The sequence below is a fragment of the Petaurus breviceps genome, unplaced genomic scaffold, assembly GCF_028583685.1.
Source record: "Petaurus breviceps papuanus isolate PSGF00001 unplaced genomic scaffold, PetGlider_PUasm1.0 229, whole genome shotgun sequence".
In the NCBI taxonomy this organism is placed as follows: Eukaryota; Metazoa; Chordata; class Mammalia; order Diprotodontia; family Petauridae; genus Petaurus; species Petaurus breviceps.
The window spans coordinates 29,580,486-29,602,818 of NW_027185903.1; the positions used below are offsets into that span (position 1 = coordinate 29,580,486).

At 36.6% G+C, this 22,333-nt stretch overlaps 1 protein-coding gene across 6 annotated transcripts in view; it reads left to right on the top strand.

Moving 5' to 3' along the window:
• ERBIN (erbb2 interacting protein) overlaps window positions 1-8,827 on the top strand; it is a 188,206-nt gene extending 179,379 nt beyond the window's left edge. For all 6 annotated transcript variants that reach the window (XM_069096431.1, XM_069096432.1, XM_069096433.1 and 3 more), the window contains 2 exons: window positions 4,322-4,396; window positions 5,519-8,827. In XM_069096431.1, the coding sequence (XP_068952532.1) occupies window positions 4,322-4,396; window positions 5,519-5,626 (183 nt within the window). In that variant the 3' untranslated portion in view covers window positions 5,627-8,827. The remainder of the gene's footprint in view (window positions 1-4,321; window positions 4,397-5,518) is intronic.
• The last annotated feature ends 13,506 nt before the right edge of the window (window positions 8,828-22,333 follow it).

Sequence of the window (22,333 nt, forward strand, 5' to 3'; positions counted from 1 at the left end):
ACACACACACACACACACACACACACACACACACACACACACACACAAAACCTAGCTGTGTGACCTTGGGCAAGTTACTTAACCCCTATTGCCCTCCAAAAAAAAGCAAAAAATATATATATTTCTAAAAATTTGCCCAAATTTGCATTTATCAGATAATGAATTCTAGCAAGTTCTTTTGATACTATTGGCTACAAGAGTTGTATATTAGAATCATAAAGTCTTAGATTAAAAGTTTTATAAATTGGAGGCTAGTAGGGAACTTCAAGAGTATCTGTTCTAACCCTCTCACTTTCTAGATGAAGAAACTGAGGTCTTAAAGAAGGAAAGTGATTTTCTGAAGGTCAAGTTCAAAGGGGCCTTAAGGTTTAGAATCCTCTCTCTCATAGCATCTCTGACAGGTAGCCTAGCCTTCGCTGTGACAATGAGCTTCATTACCCCTTTAAGGTAGTCCTTTATGTTGTTTCAACTTTTAAACAGTTATTGAATGTTTGTTATATGCAAAGGATTATATTGTATTGGACTGTGTGGAAGAGAGAGAACCAAAAAACTTAAACTAGAGCAGGAGAGATATGAATGTAATAACTAATGATATACGGACTGTAATAAGTACAATGAAAAGAATAATTCAGTTTCATAGAGAAAGGAGAAACTATCCCTGTCTCATTGACTCAGAGAAGGTTTTGTGTATAAGGATATGAATAAGCTATACCTTAAAAGGATAGGTAGAATTTTGATAGATAAGATCATTCCAGGAAAAATACTTTTGACTAAAAATACAAGTATGGGAAATGTGAGGTGTTTTTGAGCAATAATGAGTTGTCATGTATCATTGGACTACTGGATAAATAGTGGAAAAGTAGTAGATTAAACTATAAAAGAAGATGTATACCAAATAACGGAAGACCTTGGATAATATGCTTAGCAGTTTGGATCCATTATTCTACAGACAATGAAAAAGACATTGAAGATTGTTAAAAACAAGGGAGTTAACATGATAAAACTTAATACTTTTTACAAGATGACTCAGACAGGTAGGGGAGAGATGGGGGGTAGCAGAGAGACAAATTAGGAAGCTGTTGCAATAGGTAAGAGGTAGGAAGCACATGGACTCGGGCAATGGGAATAGAAAAGAAGAATTACATGAAAGACTTTTTCAGGGCAGAACTGGCAGGATTTTGTGACTGGACTTGGGAGGGCATTGGTTAAAAAAGAAGGAATAATGGTTGGATTCTGAGATTTTGAGCCTTGATAATCAATCAAAGGTATAATAATAAATTCCATGTACAGTTATAGGAAATGCAAGAGGTAAGCAGGTTTGAGGGAAGGATAAGAAGTTCAGTATTGGGCATGTTAACATTAAGATGCTGACATGACATGTAGTCATTAGGAGAGTCAGGATAATTCATAAGAATCCTAGAAATTTTGACCTGGAGAAGACCTAAGAAATTATCTCACCCATCATCCTGTCTCAAATCATTTACTTGCAGAATCAAGAATAGGACTCAGGGGTACAGGAGTCTCTCTTTTATGGTGTGAGAAATGACATAGTAGTTCCCAGAGGGTGCAGAAAAGTCCAAAGGGATTAGAAATAAAGGCCAATTCCAACTGGATGTGCTAGAGAAATCCCAAACTCAGCATGTGCAAAACTGAACTTCCTACCCATACACCTCACACCCACCCTGATTGCCCCATCTCTCTCAAAAGCCCCATCATTACTTCAGTCTCCCAGGTTCCCAACCTTGGAATTATCTTTGACTCTGCTTCCTCACCCCACTCATCTAGTCATCTTGTACCTCCACAACATCTCTGGAATCAGACCCCTTCTCTCCACCTTAGTTCAGGCCTAATTGTCCTTAAACACAGTTCTGACCATTTCATTCCCTACTCACTCAACTCCAGTGGCTCCCTTGGCCCTCTAATATCAAATGTAACCTCATCTTTGTCCTTTTCAAAACCCTTCATAACCTGGCCCCAACCAGTCTCTCTATCCCCCTTGCACATTATTCCTACATTCTGGAGACCAGCTCCACTGACTTTCTCTTGGTACTTCACTACATCTCTCCTCCCATCTTTCTTCCTTTGCACTTCCCTCTGCCCTCCCTCCTCACTCATCCCCATCTCCTTCAGTCTGCATCACATGAAGCTTTCCTGATTCCTTGATTGCTAGTACCTTCCTTCCCAGAGTATTTCTCTTTTTCTCTTTACATTTTCCTATATATACCTGTCTTTGCTGACAGCATGTAAGCTCCTTGTATAGGGAGATGATTTCTTCCATTATTTGTATCCCTAGCACCTCTCTGAAGTAGGCACTTAATAAATAATTATGGATTGGTTGGGTAGAGGGCACTTTTATTAGAAATTTGGCAATAAAACATGGAGTGGTAATTCAAGGGGCTGCAGAGTTTTAAATGGAATAGATTTGAACATGTACAGGCATAAGCAGAATTGTTAGCCTTGGGGAAAAGGTGGGATACACCTCAAAAGGGAAGAAAGGAAGTAAAATCTTTATCAAGATGCAGAAAAATTTTGAGTTGTTGAGGGAACTCATGTTAGAAGGCCTTGATCTTCTCGGTAAAGTAGGAGTTGATAGATGCGTCCTGGTAAAAAGGAGAGCTAAGGAGGACTGAGAAAAAGTTACTACCTATGTTTCCCCGATAATAAGACACTGTCTTATTAAATTTTTTGGACAGAAAAACACCAGAGGGCTTATTTTCAGGGTAGGGCTTATTTTAATGAACATTGACAGCAATTTTAATAAACAGGTAAATATGAACAAAAAAATGTACCTTTATTCAATAAGCAAATCACTGGGGAAGAACAGGATGACGCGCTCACTGCTGCAGCTCTGATTGGATGCAGCTCGGAGCGCGGCGTGCGTTTGGGGGGGGGGAGACGGTGCATACAGAGGGTACCGTAATGTAGCGTGTAGCGCAGGGGATCACCTTCACTACAGTAGCAATCTCAATAGGGCTTATTTTCGGGGGAGGGCTTATTTTAGAGGAATCTTACAGAGTAAGGGGAGGGCTTATTTTTGGGATAGGTCTTATTATCGGGGAAACACGGTATGGATAACTTAAGGAGCTAATTTGAATTTAATCAAAGAATTTCTGAATAGGTCAGAGACTCTTCAGTCTCACTTGTAATTTCTACCTTTTGGTCTTAATTATGCCTTCTGGGATAGACAAAATCAGGTCTGTTCTCTTATTTGTAACATTCCCTCAAAAATAGTGAATTAGTGCCCAAAGACCTTGGTTCTGCTGATAATTAGGTGAGTGGCTTTGGCGAGTCATCTCTACTTTCACAAGACAAGGAGGTGTTCAGCCTCTCAGAGTTCCCCCTGCTTCTGATGCTAGTCAGGCCTGGGATTTGTAGGCAGCTGCTGAGATCTCCTCCAAGGCTTCTCTAGACTCAGAAACCCCAGTTCCTTCATTTCAGCTCTGCAAGTATTTAAGGAGCAACTGTGAGTACAAGGTTCCCTGTGAGATACCACAGCATATAAGGTATACCCCCTATTCTCTTTATTCTAGTTAGATAAATGACACACACTCATTCTCTTTTTATCTACAGTGATTTGATTTGTGTAGGGAATTCCTAGTGGGGAAACTCCCTCCATTATACGAATTAAAATTTTTCTATAACTTGTAGTCTTTGAGAATTTCCTAGAACACAGAAAAATTAGGTGACTTGATCCATGGCAACATACAGTCTGTAACTATTGTGTGTTACAGACAGGTCTTAGACTCAGTTTTTGCCACTTCAGGCCAATCTGCCATTCACTATACAATTCTACCACTCAGCTTACCAGTCACTATTATTATAAGGGTGGAGGACCAGCCCCTCTGGCATGAGGGCTTGCTGAGTCCTTTTCAGGGCTGCTCATCCACCTTTGGTGTTTATCTGTCACCCAGCTCTCATCTGTGGCTCCAGATGGACCTGACAGCAGAGGTGAAATAGGCTCTCTGCAGTACCTAGAGAGTGGTCAGACATCGAAGCCACCAAAGCCATCCACTTCATCCTGGGCCATCCCCAGTCATCTTGACTTTTATCCTGCCACTAGACTTTGATGACTCAGACTGATGACTCTGTGCACTCCTGTATCCCTTCAGCCCAATTCATGTGCTAGTTAAGACATCGCCCCCATCGAGTCATTGGACCTCTTTTAAAAAGAAGGAAGAGCAACAACGATAATGATAAGAGATAGGATGTTAATGTCGAAATGGAAAAGTTATTAAATATTATGTCAACTTAAGAGTACTCCTCTCTACTGTGTCATTTAAGTCTTCAGTTAAGTTTTTTTCTTTTTTTTTCTTGTTTAAAGGGCATATTTGTTACTAGGGTACAGCCTGAAGGACCAGCATCAAAACTATTGCAACCAGGGGATAAAATTATTCAGGTGATTATTATACATCTTTTTATATTTTTTTCATGTTCCTGTCCTAAAATTCTTATTCAGTTGAATATTATGTATCAACCTGAAAATAGTCATATTTAATATAGTTGATAAACAGTCAGGAAAGAAGTATTTACTGGTGTTTTAACTGACTAATTTAATATTTTCAAGTTTAAAATTCTTTCCCTTACCTTGGAAAATTATTTGTAACAAGTTGTATAAAAAAATAAGTGCTTGGAAATTTTTCCTGAGATTTTGCTAAAGCTAAAGACTAAACAACTGTCTAAAGGAAATGACGATTAGGGTTCAAATAGGGCTGGGATAAGTCCATATTGTCCAATCAGAACTGAGCAAAATAAAAAAAGGGGGGGGCAGGAAGGACTCACATGGCTTGGAAAGTCCTGCATTCCTTTCTAGCTGTGGAAAGGCATCTTTCCACATCCTCTGGGTGGTTGGAAACAGAAATGGGGCTCACAATTAGGCAGGAGTACAGATTACAAATGGGTTCCCTTAAATCCATTGTTTGGTCTAATGACTTTAAGGTAAGTAAATTTACAAAGCCAAAAGGAAGGGAAAAACCCCTAGGAAATCCTTCTGTTGCTCCCAGGTGTCCCAGGGCACACTGGAAGTTTGGCCACTATTGCTAGGACACTTTGCACAGTTTCACCAAGGTGGGGAAGTGGGAAGAATAAAGGAAAAGAAAACATATGCCACCTGGATCACCCACTTTTGCTTCCTGCGAGGGGAAAAACAAGCAAACTACTTATTGTATTTCCTATCCCTTTCCCAAGAAACAGGTATTTTAAGTATAGTCTAAGTTGTAATCTTCTGAATAAAACATGGGTGAAACCAGATGAGAACTATACATATTTATTGAAAAGATAACTGGGAATATTGTAGTGAATCCTGATAATAGATGATTCCTTAGAAAATCAGTATTATGTAAAAATGACTGAGTAGTTAGTTTTCTAACTTGTCACTTATTATTTCTCCTCATGTGATAAACCATCTAGAAGTATCTGTTAGCAGGAGAAGCCACCTAGAGGTATTTATTGGCAGAAGAATAAATGCAAATAAGTTACTATGGGAATGTTTTTAGAAAAGAAATTTTCTTTCTCATTTTAGGCTAATGGCTACAGTTTTATCAATATTGATCATGGACAAGCAGTATCCTTGCTAAAAACTTTCCAGAACACAGTTGAACTCATCATTATACGAGAGGTTTCCTCATAAGCACTGTGGACTAAAGGAAGAGTCAACAAGATTCATTGCAAAAGACATCTGAGGGGAACTGAATAGACTATTTTTATATATGAAAAGGAACTTGAAAGATTATGTGAAAAATTTGTACATTAATGAAATTCTGAACTCGTGGTTAGAGGGCAAGAACCACTGTATGGAACATACAGGAAACTGTTTGGAGAATCATCTGGTGAATAAATCTCATTAGATTTTTAAACATAACAATCGAGGTTACAAGAACAAACCTGTGTTCTTGTATGGATTGTAGATTTATTTTTTGATAACACATACACATTACTAAACTTTGTGCAAGGCTTTGGACTGATGGCAGGGCTGTCTGTCCTGTAGCTGTTTATGCCTTTATTTTTATTCACCTCACCTGGTATTAATATTTTCTGCTGAAACCACTTTATGTAAATGTGGGCAAGAGATTTAAAATGTTGGTTTTTGCTACGTGCACATTGTATAGATGAATGGGTAGATGAAGGTGGTGCTGGTTGGGTTCATTTCCAAGGCTAGATAAAAGTTATTTCCTATCACAGTCTGGAAGCCAAGAGAATTGAAAAAAAAAATGCTTGTCTACCAAAAGAATAATGCAATAAAACATGTAATGTCTTTTTTTTTTTTTAAATAAAAAGACTGTAATTACATTTTATGAGCTCTACAGGATCTGTTCTTGCCGTAGCCATTGACTATTCATCTGCTATTGGTGATTGAAGTTTTATTTTTTTAGTCACAAATTTTTTTACCTCCTATTGTCTATATCCCCATACATTTTTCTTTGCCATGAAAATCCCCTGATTTTGTGCAAATGGTGGTACTTTTTAATCTGATCTGTAATCAGTACTCCATTTTAAGCTTATTTATAGATGCTTGTTTTTTTTTGTTTTTAAATGAAACTGAAATGGCCAGTTTTTTAAGACGTGTTACCTGTAACACTCATGGAATGCATGATGCAGAAAGGGTTAGGAAAGCCATCTTGATTTTGTTTGGCCTTGCATTGCCTTGTTAAATTAAAAAGAAACAATACGCATGGAGCTAGGTAACCAAAGCAAGTTTGTGAAACAGTGGCACAGTGATGGAGAATTGCTGTGGAAAGTTATTTAGCAATGGGATGGGGTCTGTTAGACCTACCAGTTTGTAATGAACTTCAATTAAGGGCTGTTCCTACAGGTAACATTAAATGTGAACTAGACACTTCAGAGTCATTAAAGGGTTTCTAACTATTAATGTAATTGTGATTTACCACCGGCTGCCTTTGTTCCTTATTGTTGTATAAAATAATTGATGGTATGTTTATTAATTTTGTTCACCAGAACTATTTTGTTTTATCATTTCTCCTTTGTAATTGAGTAGAGATTGAATAATGTGCAGTGGTAAGAATTAATACATGGTTGTTTGGACCAGGGAAAAGTGCCATAGAAGACCAATAACTGTTTTTAATTAAGGCTAATCATTAGCCTTTCATAAGAGCAATATTCAGTTATTGCAATTCATTTTTAATTATTAAGAAATGTAAGTTGATGATTTTAAACTGGTACACATTGTTCTTCAACCCAAATGTAATGAAGACTTTTTATATAGGGCTAGTGAAAAAAAACCAACCTACTTTGATTTTTTTGGGAAAGTGAGTTGGAAAGAAATGTTCCTTCTTTGCTAGTCAAAATAAAAATAAATAGGCAGTACTTTTTAAATACATGAACTCAGATATTATTGCACTTCTTTCAAGTTGTTATGGCTTATTGTACTGTATAGTTTTAAAAATTTTAATTGAAACCCTTTAACAACTCTTTGTATATTTTAACTCATTTTAGTTGATTTTCAGTAATATTTACATAGGAATTGATTTTTTTGGATATATTAGAAGAAATGTGCTGTATTTTGATAAAATTCACTTATTGTATGTGTGTTGTAATCTCTAAAGAAAAGAATGACAAACAGAGCTTCTATATTACAAGCCTCAGTGTTCCCTTTTTTCTCAAATTCTTTCTGACTTTATTTTAGCATTTGCAAAATCTTCACATTTCATTGCTTTAAAATCACATTTTGCCTTTGAAAAGGGAATACACAGAATAAGTGTGGTTTTTTTCTGTATCTGCTAATTTAATTTGATCATCTACGCAGCCTATAATCTTAGAGAATGAAAGTCCAAAAGAACTGATTCTTTGCTGAGCTGGCCTTAAGTTAATTTTCCACATACCATATAACTGATTTAAATACCATAAGTACAACAAGGTACACATTATTGTTTTATATTAAGTTAATGTTTTCTAAACCTTTTATTTCAATTTAACCAGTAATTCATAGAGTACCCCTGTTTTTGTTACCAGGAATGTGCAATGAGATGAAAAGCTGCACAGGTTCCACATTACTTATTGTTCAACCCCAAAATCATTCCCAAAATATTAAAAATCTTAACATCAAATGTCATTTTGCTTAGCAAGTAAAGACTTGTATATGATTACAGTGTTCTGATGATTGCTTCCATTTGGAAAGAGAAAGGATACCTATAGGTATAAGTAGTTTAAGAAAGTTATAAAGTCATACTTAGTTTAAAATTCAGTTCATGTAAGAGCTATCACCCCTGAGTTACTTAATTTCACTTTAATGAATATATGATAGAAAATTTTAAACCAGAATTAATATTTTTCAATAGCAGTGGTTCATGTTTCTTATCTGGGATTTTTTAAACTAACAAAAATAAAACGAGTAATTTATTCAGTATAGAGCTGCTTCCGCAAACCCAAGATATCTTCATATTTTGTGACAGCTCATTAAAGAATTGGTTTGAATGATATAGAGAAATTTTGAAATTCCCCTCGTATTTATTTTGTAAATATTTTTTCTGACCTTTTTGGACTGGAGTTTTGAAAAGTGTGGGTGTGGGTGTGAATGGGTATGAATGGGGATGTGTGTATATGTGTGTGTGTGTGTGTGTATATATATATATATATATATATATATGTTATATATACTTGAAAGCATCTTCTGAACACAATCATAGCAATAAGCAACACAGAATTGAGCCTTTAATATTAATTTGCTGTAATTTTCCCCAAAATTTTACCGTGTCAGCAGCTATGTAATGTTTTTATCAATCAGCATTTATTCAACATTCCAGATTTTTGTATATAACTAGATTGTTTCTGAGGTAACACCTGAAGAATAGATAATAAACTAATGATCTTTAAAGCTGTGTGGTTTATTTTTTAAGTTTTATATATCCTCCTGATTTGATATCCTAATACTGAGTCAGCTGAATCAACTTAGTAGAATTCTCAAGAAAGAAAGGAAATAGGGAACTTTTTTCTCTCTTACATTCAGAGCCCTTAATTTCAAAATATATCTTCCTCATGGCAAGGAAAAGGGCAACTGACTGAGTTACAAATTTGTGTGTGTTTTTTTTCTGAACCAACTAAGACAAGAAAGTTTAATTTAGGAAATAAATTCCTTGTTCACATGTTGCTGGCATTCAAATACTCAGTTCTTTCCCTACATATCTTCAATAAAATATGTCAAAATGTAAGGGAAAAAAAGATTGAAGAATTTCTTTATAACAGTATTTTCTAGATCCAGAAAAGCACCAACAAGAACAAATTGCTGAGATGCTTGATGATATGGAGGAAAATAACCATAAAAAATGGGGAAGGTATAAAGGATGGAAAAACAAGAAAGTAGATGACAGAAGAAGCTTGTGTACAACATTATATACAGGCATACTTTTGTCCTATCCACATAGCACAAGTGGAATCTCTTGGCAAAATAAAGCAACGACACCATCCACAGCCTAGGAGAAAGAAGAAGAGAAGCAGGGAGGTGGCAGCACTGCCTCAACAAACTCTTCACATGATGCTTTTAGGATGTGTGATCGGAACATACCTTTTTTTTACTTATTTAAAGGTAGTGTTTTATTAAAGCACTTAACTAAAAGCAGTTTTGTTAAACCTCCTCACTATGGGGAAGCATAATATTAATCTGTGAATTCTTTTAAAAAGAGAGCCTTCATGTTGAAGGCAAAGATTCTCTTTTTTATCAGTCCTACCCTCAGCCTTGGTCTTGGAGAAATGGACATGCGTAAGGGAAGGTAAAGAATCATTTGAATCCTTGCGTATAGAAGGCTTGAAGATTATTTGAAAGTAGGTGATCCACCACTATGTAAAAAATAACATTCTCCAAGAGGGAAGGAGAGACTTGAACTTGAGAAATCTAGACCTAGAGGACCAATTGAGTAAGGTTGTGTTTGTGCATCATAGGGAAGAGAACTAAAGAGGTCTTCTACATAAAAACTGTAATGTGCAGAGATGATTGGATGTGTGAATGGATGAATGGATGAAGAGATGGAAGGTAATGCTTCCTTTGTGCTAAATTCTGGGCATACAAATAGAAAAGCAAGATAGTCCCTGCTCTCAAGGAACTAATAGTGTAAACAATGAGTACAGGTTTCAGCTTCAAATCATGTTGAAAGTCTCCTGGTTCTTGGGCTGCAGCACCACCGCACATGATAACGCATCTTGAGTTTCATTCCCATTAATAGATCCATAACCATTTGATAGTACCAAAGACTACAGTGATGAGAAATTTTTTGGATCTTCAGAAACTGGATACTGAGGAGGGGGTGAGGCAGGGTGAGAATGCAGCACCTGTAGAAGCAATGCCAGTTCTGGTCTCCACAAAGGTTACCTTTCACAATGGCCAAAGCTGCTGGTCTGGAAGGGTCCTAGACTGCTTCCATCAGGAGTCTAAAGGAAGCTGATTGATGTTCAAGGTGGTTATAATAGCACATGCAGCCACCCTTAGGGCACATTACTACTTTGGATAGGCTGACTTCCCTAGAAGCTGATAATATTTAATCTTAGAGTTTACAAAGGGTTTTCCTTTCAACAATCCTTCCTAATGCTATCAAGACACCATGCACAGTATATTTATGGACATTTCAGCTCATGCAATAGTCATAGATTATGTCATTAATCTTTTGAAGTGTCACTAGCTGGTGCTTCTGTCTTACTTAGCCTTAACTAAGTTCTTTTTTAAAAAAGAAAAGGAGATTTTCTTTTTGTGTTTGTTTTTATAGCATGAGTAATAGGGAAATATGCTTTGCATGACTCATGTATATTTGATGCTATATTGCTTGCCTTCTCAATGGGTGAGGGAGGAGCTGGAGAGAAAAATTGGAACTCAAATTTTTTTTTAAATGAAGGCAAAATAGGATGGGTAGGTGGCACAGTGAATAGAGTACCAGCCCTGGAGTCAGGAGGACCTGAATTCAGATGCAGTCTCAGACACTTAACACTAGCCATGTGACCTTGGGCAAGTCACTTAACCCCAATTGCCCTGCCTTCCCCCCTCCAAAAAGAAAAAATGCAAAAATGTTTTAAAAGAAAAGGAGGAAGTGGTATATATAATGAAGAATGTGAGAGGGTCACCAACAGTTTCCTCTCTAAATCAGAAGAGAAATCAAGCTTGATGGACCTGGTGTGATGCTATGTGGAGCAGGATACAAGAAGGAGCTTTTATGATTTAAAAAAAAAAATTGGTTTTATGCTGCACCTCAATTGAATCTAATATGTGGCTGGAAACAAAGCTTTGCTAACATAAGACCAAGTCATTGTATATTATATTTCTCTGACAAAAATAATCTTGTACAGATGTGTGAATAAGCCACTTAAATGTTCCACAGTATCTAATATAATTCCCAAACCACCATGTTGGTTTTTTAATATATAGCTGTGAGATATTGAAGTCATAGCACTTTGCATGTTTGAAGTGTGATGTTAGTCCAGTGGAAGAAATGCTGAGCTTGGAATCATGAGACTTGAGTTTGAATCCTGCCTGTTCTACTTCACATCTGTTTCACTCAGACTCATTGGGCCTCAAGTGTAAAATGAGGGGCTTGGACTATATGATCTCTTAAGACCTTCCATACCTCGATAGATGATCATAAGTATGGACTGGTGTTTTATTTATTATTCACTACTCTGACTACAACTATCTCACTTCATCTCAGAAGAAAAAGCTAGCTTGTATCGAGTCATGTCAGTACAGTCTCCTGTGAGGACTCTATAGTTAATTCTGTAGATAGCAAATGTCTTTCCTACATAGACTCTGGCAATCTATTTTAAACATTATCACTTAGGGTCATGGGACTGATAATCCATATAAAATAGTTTTAGAGTCTCCTGTGACACAGAGAGGTTAAGTTACTTAAGTTCCATGTTTTCAAGTTTGAATTGTCTTAAGTTTCTCACTGGTATTGACCATGTCTTTTTAGACACTTGGTGTTGAGAGACTTGACATTTTTCAAGAGTATGCAAAAAGTAAGGAATAGTGTATGGAGAGACCTTGGAGACAGACAGTCAAGTATTGCTTCCAGAATGACTGACAGGCTTCTGGAAAAAACCTACATGAGACACTGAGGATGATATACAAGCCATAGCCAATGATCTTAAGAAATTTGAGGCAATGGAATCAGCGGTCCTAGCTTAGACGAAAATGAATTTTAAATTATTTCCTTTTTCATAGTCATTATAGCTAAAACTCATTCAGAATAGAATGGACAATACTGCACCTCCCCTTACCCTGACTTTGAATCTCTCCTTTCTCTTCCTTCACCCCTCCTTGTCATATGACTTGGCACATAATTATATCCTTGTATTCCTCACTAATGTTCTATTTTGATGCCTCGTGGTATTGATTTGGATTCTCAGATGCAGTTCCATGTCCATGCTCTGGCTAGGCCTACCTTGGAAAGACTTCAGGTATGGGCCTGTTGACAGATGGTATGTCTGTCACCTGAGGATCAGCCTGCCAAAGGTCAGAGAGGTTTCACACAAGGAGGTTAGCCACCATGATTTTTATTTTTGGCCACAGAAACTCATATATATATCAACAGTAGGAATGTCTACTCCAATCCAATCATAGGTCTTTTGAAGTATGGAAGATGTGTTGTTTACTGTTTCATGTGTTAGTCTTTATTCTGACACAGGATGGTAAACTCTAGGAAGGCCATTTTGGGTGTGGTTTCTCATGGTACCTGGCACTGTATTAGGCACATAGTGAACACTGAATAATAATAGTTGCTGACTGAATGCTCTGCTCATTGTGGCAAAAAGCTATTTGTTCCCATAGTTATCTTTTCAGCTGCAGACAAGCCTGAAGATCATAATCACTCTCAATATTACCATGTTTGTATTGTGTGTGTTCTATGAGCCCAGACATCACAGTACAGAAAACAGCAACATCTCACATTAGCAAAGATTTCAGATTAGAACACTTTGGACATCAGAAATTGACATCAGAAAACTGTCAGAAGAGATGTTTGGTGACATAGCTGCCTTGGCTGATTACATTTTTTTTTAATGTGGTTAAGATATCTTCAGACTGGCAATGACTAAACAGCACTTCCTTTAACTGAATGAAATATTATCAGCACCATATGCCGTGGCATCAGCCCAACCCGTGCTGCCAGCCATCAGACTTCCCACTCATTTGCCAGAAGTCCCATCTGTTCTCTTCCCTGAGTTTCTGCACAGTTCCACTATATGTTCATTATCTTTTTACAACAAGAGCAAACATCTTTACTTTGGGTCCCTCAGTTTAAAGAACTGAAAATAAGCTAGGTTTTGCTAGTTTAGCAAGTAACACTTGCTACTTCTACCAAACTTATATGAATGTAATCAGAGACATATAGGAACCTTTTCCATACATATTGTTTAAGAAAAGATTTTTGTAGAGAAAACACCAGTTTGTTTTTTGTTTTGTTTTGTTTTTTAAAATCATAAGCCTGTGTTGCTGCTTTGGATGTTGAAAAAAATTGAAAGAACTTACCCAAAAAATATGCATAGGGTTAAATAAATCAGTCATCAGGTTGGGATGAAAGCTTGGTCAAGCCTGTCAGAGGTTTTTCTCTGTTAGCACAGGAGTCAAGAGCCCAGGGTCACCTATACGTAACACTAAGTCATCAAAGTAGGACTTCTACTACTGCAAGACTAAATAAAATACACGTGCATTTGGTGCACAACTGGTGAGCCGAATATGCCCTTTTGGCAGGCAACAAAACAGGTCAGTGAATTTCTCTATCCCTGGAAAGCTCTGGAAAGGGGTTTACAGAACAATGAAAAATAATGTTAGGGGAAAAAATTGATGTAAATACATTTGTGTTACATTCTTTTAAAAAAATGCTACATTAAAAAAAAGTGGTAATTTAGAATATTGAGTTCAAAATTAATCAGCAAATAGATTCTATTCCTGTTTATTAAAGTTAACCAAGCAAGATGGCAATAGTGAAAAGAGGGATTAACTTGGATACAGGATATCCAAATTCATTCCTGATCCCATAACTTAATTAATTGAATGTGTAAAAGTCACCTGCTTTTCTGGATCTCAGTTTCCTCATCTGTAAAATGGGGAATATTAATATGCCCAAGAAACAACAAACAGAAAAAAATTTAGAAAAAGGGAAATGGAGTGAAAAACAAAACAACAAATAAACAAAACCAAAAAGACAATTTACACAATGACTACAACAATGTAAATGGAAGCAACATCAAATGGCAGCTAAACTAAGATTACCTACAGCACTCATGGTCCTGGAGAACAGAGGATGAAACTCATATCCCTCCTCTCTGTAGAGCGGCACGAACCATCAGAGCTGTCTTTTACTGTCAGGGTACAATGGCTGGCTGGCATACAAAACCACCAGAAGAATATTGGTGTTAAGAAAGTGGGCCTTTGTTTAAGGGAGAAAATTGTGATCTGTATTCTCTGAAGCTATCATTTTTGAAACTATAGAGTTATGCTTTGCTAGCAAAAATTTGCCTATTCCAATCTTATATTTTCATAAAGACAATCTTGACATGTATGTAGCTAATTCTCCTAAAGATTTTACAAAGTTAAGCTAGAAGCCTTTCCAATAAGATTAGGGGTGAATCAAGGATTCACTTTATCACGAATATTATTCAATATTTTACTAGAAATGTTAGCATTAGCAATTAGAAAAGAAAAAGAAGCTGAAGGAATTTAGAGTAAGCGATGAGGAAACAAAGTTATCACTCTTTGCTGATGATTTGATAATACTTAGAGAATCCTAGAGAATCAACTAAAAAACTACTTGAAACAATTAACTTTGGCAGAGCTGCAGGATGTAAAATAAACCCACATAAATCATTAGCCTTTCTATATTACCCACAAAGCCTAGCAGCAAGAGATAGAGAAATTCCATTTAAAATAACTGTAAACAATATAGAATATTTGGGAGTCTTTCTGCCAAGACAAACCCAGAAACTATATGAACACAATTACAAAACACTTTTCACACAAATAGAGTCTGATCTAAACAATTGGAAAAATATCAGTTGCTCATGGGTAGGCCAAGCTATTATAATAAAAATGATAATTCTACCCAAATTAATTTACTTAATTCAGTACCATACCAGACTATCAAAAAATTATTTTGTAGAGCTAGAAAAAAAATAACAAAATTCATCAATTAGAGCAAAAAGTCAAGAATATGAGGGAATTAATTTTAAAATATGCCAAAGAAGGTGACCTAGCTGAACCAGATCTAAAACTATATTACAAAGCAGCAATCATCAAAACTTTTTGGTTCTGGCTAAAAAATAGAGTGATGGAATAGATCAGGTATACAAGACAGAGTAGCAAATGACTATAGTAATCTACTGTTTGATAAATCCAAAGAACAGCTTCTAGAATAAGAACTCACTATTTATTTGACAAAAACTGCCGGGAAAACTGGAAAATAGTATGACAGACATTAGGCATAGACCAACATCTCACCCTCTATACCAATATAAGATCAAAATGAGTTCATGTTTTAAACATAAGGAATGATATCATAAACAAGGAGATCAAGGGATAGTTTACCTTTCAGATCTGTAGAGAAGGGAAGAATTTATGACCCAACAAGAGATGGAAAACATTATGAAATGCAGAATGGGTAATTTTGATTACATTAAATTAGAAAGCTTTTGCAAAAACAAAACCAATGCAGCCAAGAGTAGAAGGAAAGCAGAAAGCTGGGAAACAATGTTTACAGCTAGTGTTTCTGATAAAGGCCTCATTTCTCAAAGAAATAGAGAACTGGGTAAAATTTATAAGAATGCAAATCATTCCCCAACTGATATATGTTTGAAGGATATGAACAGGTAGTTGTCAGAGGAAGAAATTAAGGCTATCTATAGTCATATGAAAAATGCTCTATATAATTATTGATTAGAGAAATGCAAATCAAAACAACTCTGAGGTACCACCTCACATCTATCATATTGACTGATTTGGCAGAAAAGGAAAATGATAAATGTTGGAGAAGATGTGGGAAAATTAGAACACTAATGCATTGTTGGTGGAGTTGTGAACTGATTCAACCATTCTGGAGTACAATTTGGAACTATGCTCAAAGAGCAATCAACTGTGCATACTCTTTGATCCAGCAATACCACTACTAGGTCTGTATCCTAAAGATATCATTAAAAAAAATAGGATCCACGTGTACAAAAATATTTATAGCAGATTTTTTTGTGATGGCAAAGAATTGGAAAATTGAAGGGATGCCCATCAATTGGGGAATGGCTGAACAAGTTGTGGTATATAAATGTAATGGAATACTATTGTGCAATAAGAAATGATGAGTAGGTGGATTTCAGAAAAACCTGGAAAGACTTACATGAACTGATGCTGAGTGAAGTGAGCAGAACCAAAACATTATACACAGCAACAGCAAAAGTGTGTGATGATTAGCTATGATAGACTTAACTCTTCTCAGCAATGCAATTATCCAAGACCAGTCCAAAAGACTAGTGGTGGAAAATGCTAATCACTAGAGAAAGAACTATGGAGCCTGAATGCAGATCGAAGCACACTCTTCATTTTTTTGTCTTTTTCGTGGTGTTTCTCTTTTTGTTCTGTTTCTTCTTTTATGACATGAGTAATGTGGAAATATGTTTACATGATTGTATGAGATTGTTTGCTGTCTTGGAGAGGGGATATAGGAGGGAAGGAAGGAGAAAAAAATTGGAACTTATAAAAAATTAATGTTGAAATGTAACTGAAAAAAACACTTAAGAAAAAAAGGTTTTACAAAGTTAAAAAAAGGCATTTAAAAAAGTAAACATTATAGATCATTAGTTACTGAGAATCTCTCAAATGCCTTTTTTCAAAATAGTCAACTACCATTTATCAAAATCCTACCATATGCAAGGCACTATGCTGAACCCTGGGGATACAAAGAAAGATAAAATTCTCAATTTTATAGGGAACTGAGTAAAATTCATAGAAAAAGAGCCATTCCTCAATTTATAAATGGTCAAAGGATAAGAAAGGCAATTTTCAGAAGAAAAAAATCAGTTATCTATAGTCATATAAAAATGAGCTAAATAATTATTAATTAGAGAAATGCAAATTAAAGCAATTCTGAGGTAAAACTTCCAACTTATCAAATTGGCTAATATGACAGAAAAAGAAAAAGATAAATGCTGGAGAGGTGTGGAAAAATTTAAACACTAATGCACTGTTGGTGGAGTTGTGAACTCGTCCAACCATTTTGGAGAACAATTCTATGTACTTGAACAGAATAGAGTATGTGGAGTATGCCTGAATTCTGTTTAACAAGGCAAGGAAGGGAATATATTTTAGAGAGTTTTCTATCAAGAGTAATGAAGGCAATACCACTTTGCATGTGGCTCTGCTTGGTTTCAACTGCACAGAACATGATCCCCCACACCAGTCCCTTGCAAATGACTACTGGACCACTGAAAACGAAGAGAAACATCCATTCTCATGTAGAAGTGAAGTGATGCTGGGATTACTTAGTCCAAAAGTTTTGGGAAGACTCTCACCTTGTTCTCTTCTCCTGCCTCCATGAATGAAATCAAGCAGGTGTTACTTCTGGCACAGGGGTCTGAAAGATTTCCATCTGGCAAAAATAGGACTCTTCCCAGAAAATGAATCAATAATTATCATTGTTACAGTTCTTGGCTTCCTTCCAAATAATCACTCTGGCCAAATACTGCATTCTCAAATCTTTTTCTTTCTTGTCCTAGGTACTCCCTTGTGGCCCCTCTCCATTTTAGTTGAGCAAAAACAGACAGTTTTATAATGCAATAGTTAACCATATCTATCATAAAGCCAATTTAAAGAAAAGGAACAGAAGGTTCAACAAATGAGGACATGGGGACCACTAGAGGGATAGTGAGAGCACTGGCCCTGGAGTTAGGAGGACCTGAGTTCAAATTTGACCTCAGATACTTACTAGCTGTGTGACCCTGAGCAAGTCATTAACCATGATTACCTCAAAATAAAATAAATCAGGATCTGTCCAATTATTCTGTGTAGCTCCAGAACCCAGTGCTGAAGATCTCATCACTGCAGCCCCTCTTCTCCTTCTGTGATTGCTTTTCACAGCTCCACTCTTGTAGTCCCTCATAGTTTCTCCTTTTTTCAACTTTTCTACCTCTCTTGCAGTTGCTGTCCTCTACCTTTTCTGCACACTCTCCTCTTAGTGCTAACTGCTCTTCTGGCATTCGACCTCCACTCTCCCAAACTCTTAGGTCGAAAGGGGCTAGCATGCCACTCAAGTTCAACCTGTCAGGCATCTCCCTTAGGAGATCAGTTAAGTGGATGGTTGACCATCAGGCACCTGAACCCATCGATACCACGAAGGAAAATGAACCAAAATCACCCAATTAAAGGTGAGTCTGCAGACTGACTCCCTAGATGGAACAGTATCTTGAAACTCCCTAATGGTTGAAAAGAGAGAAGCAGATTTATCCACAAGAAGAACAAAGAGACTTGGGAGAGGAGCTGGTGACTCATGATACACACTGTTCCTAGAGAGCCACCACTAGCTTCCAAGTCCACATTCCAGAGTTGAGTCGCCCCAGGCACACAGGTATGCCTCACTGGTGAGACAGTGTAATTCAGGATTATGGATAGATTGTTGTATTTTTATTATTCCTATTTTTTCCTTCTATTGAGTGAATTGTTGTTGTTCAGGTGTTTCAGTCGTGTTTTGATTCTCTGTGACCCCATTTGGAGTTTTCTTCACAAAGATACTGGAGTGGTTTGCCATTTCCTTCCCTATTGAATAAATATGCTATCATTATTATTGATTTTGACTTCCCGTTTAATAAATGTCTGGTTTTTAAGTCAATGATAACATCTGTGGCTGAATTTTTGTAAAAAGCACACAAATAGGGGCTTGGGAGTGACAATGGTAAGGAACAGGAGTATATCCATCCACATCAGGATTATCTCTAGTTGTTGTTCAGTCACGTCTGACTCCCTGTGATTCCATGGTCAAGTGTAACGTTAATGGAATTTAAGATTGGGAGCCCATTAAGGGAAACTTGTTTAGGGGACCCTTGCTTGTAGGAAGGCTTTCACACCTTTTGCTCATTTCTAATTAGGCACTGAGTCACAGGGTTGTGATGCCCTCTGGCTCTGAGAAGTATATATATACTCTGAGTTGGTATTTGGCTTTGGGGGCTCACTTAAGAGGAGAATCTTGTGATTCCCTAGTTGAGATTCTGAGTGACCATATGTGCAGAGCCTGCTCAAATGTAAAGGCTCTCTTGATCCAGAGATATATGTAAAGTGTATAGTTGATTCAAACAGTGAGAGCCCTGTCTGTTGGTCTTTATTTCTCTGCTTGTGTTTTCTCTGAAGTTCAGGGTGCTGACTTTTCCCCTGAACTAGTGAATGTAATTAAACAAGATTGTTGATCCCTTAAACAGCTATCTTTCCTAGTAAAGCAGATCTAACAACCTGTGTTAGCAGCCATCCTGGGTAGGCCAGTGAGGTTGCCACTACATGGAGTTTTCTTGGCAAAGATACTAGAGTGGTTTACCATTTCCTTCTCCAGTGTTTCCCCATTTTACAGTTGAGAAACTGAGGCAAATTGGGGTTCAGTGACATGCCCAAGGTCACACAACTAGTAAGTATCTGAGGACAGATTTGAACTCAGATCTACACAACTCTGGACCACCATTCTATACAGTGAGCCACCTAGCTGCCTGTTATTTGCAGTACTCTGAGTTTTAGCTATGTTTCTGCCCCTCTGGTGATATCACTCTGGCTTGTAGGTACATGTGGAATAAATCAATCAGCTCCAGGCCAGGAATGGAGAGAGTTTGAGGAGAGTTGGCAGTTAATGCCATGCCTTTAGATATGCTACCTTGTCAGTATGAGTGAGTTGGCACCATATCAGGGCTATACCTACAATTCTAAAAGCCTAATTACTTTTTTGGAATCTTGACTAACACCACTCCCTCAGCCTCCTCTCCCCTCTGATTGGAGGGATGGAGAGTGGAGTACCAAACTCCTCCTAATACTTTCTATTATAGAGGGCAGAAACTAGACTTTATGGGCTCACTCTACTCTTCATCTGCCTCTTTTATCTGCTGTTCTACCTGTTTCTACTCCACAGAACAAGATACCCCTCCCAGGTTAAGGTATACTTCTAATCTCACCAGTCCGATAATTCAAGGCTCCACTGATGCTATCTCCCTCAGCTTCCTCTGTACAGTACAGCCTTAGCATAGACTAACATCTCTCACCATATACCAAGGTTAAGTCAAAATGGATATGTAATTTAGACATAAAGTGTGAGACCATAAAAAAGTAGGAGAACATGGAATAGAAGGGAAGAATTTAGTACCAAATGAGATAGAGAGCATTATAAGATGTAAAATGGATAATTTTGATTATATTAAATTAGGGAGGTTTTGCACAAACAAAACCAATGCAACCAAGATTAGTTGCAAAGCAGAAAGCTGAGAAATAATTTTTATAGCAAGTGTCTCTGATAGATGTAGGTGAAGATGAAGAAATCAAAGCTATCTATAATAATATGAATAAATGCTCTAAATCACTATTCATTAAAGAAATGCAAATTAAAACAACTCTGAGATACTACCTTTCACTGGATCAGGAAGGGGAAAAGGGAGGGAAAGAGGGACAGAATTTGGAACTCTAAATATTTTTAATAGTATTTAATTTTTTCCAATTACAAGTAAAGACAATTTTTAACATTACTTTGAAAAAAAAATAAGTCCCCAAAATTTTCCATTACTCTCCCCAAAAATGGTAAGCAATTTGAAATAGGTTATATATGAGCAATTATATAAAACATATTTCCATATTAGTTATGTCATAAAAAAGAACCAAACCAAAAGAAAAAAAACACAGAAAAAATAAAGTGAAAATAGAATGCCTTGATTTGCATTCAGACTCTATCACAGGGCTGCACAACATACATCCTGTAGACTGCTTGCAGCCCACCAAAGGATTTCGGGAAGGCTGGAAAAAAAAATAGTATGTTAAAGAAAGCCCTTGCCCTGCTCCACCCACCTTCCTCTAGTCACTGTAGTGCCTGTCATGTAACTTGGCTGGTGGATTGCCACAGCACATTCTCTCCTGTTTGTCACGTGACCTTGCAGCAACCAACCATCATCAGTCTGTCTCTGTTCTGAGAGGAGAGATTTCATGATAAATAAACATCTTAAATAATAAGTGTAATTAATTGATATTAATTGAAATCTCCTCCTTTTGATATGGTTCATTTGCAAAATCATTTGATCCTTAATTATACCTTTACTTGGAAAGTGAGTTGCTAAAAACCTGTTTGCAGCCCAAATAAGCTTAGCCTATTATAATTTTGGCTCCTACCTATTGCCAAGTTGTGCAAATCTGTTCTTTATCTGGATGTAGATAGCATTTTCCATCACGAACCCTTTGGAATTGTCTTGGATCATTATATTGCTGAGAAGAGGTAAGTTATTTATAGTAGATTGTTGCAAAATGTTGCTGTTACTGTGTACCATGGTCTCCTGGTTCTGCTCATTTCACTTTGTATCAGTTCATATAAGTCTTTCCAGGTTCTTGGGAAATCTACCTGTCCATCATTTCTTATAGCACAATAATATTCCATTACCTTTATATAGCACAGCTTGTTCAGCCATTCCTCAGTTGAAGGACATCCCCTCACTTTCTAATTCTTTGCCACCACTAAAAGAGCTGTTATAAATATTTTTGTACAAATAGATTCTTTTCCCTTTTAAAAAATATTTTTGGGATACAGATCTAGTAGTGGTATTATAATGTTGGATCAAAAGGTATGCACAGTTTGATTGCCCTTTGGGCATAATTCCAAATTGCTCTGTAGAATGGTTCTATCAGTTCACAACTCCATCAACAATACATTAATGTCCCAGTTTTCCCACATCCTCTCCAACATTTGTCATTTTCCTTTTGTCATATTAGCCAACCTGATAGATGTGAGGTGGTACCCTCAGAATTGTTTCAATTTTCATTTTTCTAATCAATAATGATTTAGAGCATTTATTAATATAATTGTAGATAGCTTTGATTTCATGTGGAAACTGCCTGTTTATATCCTTCGACCATTGGAGAATGACTTGTATCCTTACAAATTTGGCTTAGTTCTCTATGTGTTTGAAAAATGAGGCCTTTATCAGACACACTTGCTGTTAAAAAAAAATGTTTCCCAGATTTCTTCTTTCCTTCTAATCTCAGTTGCATTAGTTTTGATTGTGCAAAAACTTTTTAATTTAATGTAATCAAAATTATCCATTTTACATCTTGTAATGCTTTCTATCTCTTGTCTAGTCATAAATTCTTCCCTTCTCCATAGATTTGACAGATAAGCTATTCCTTGCTCTCCTTTTT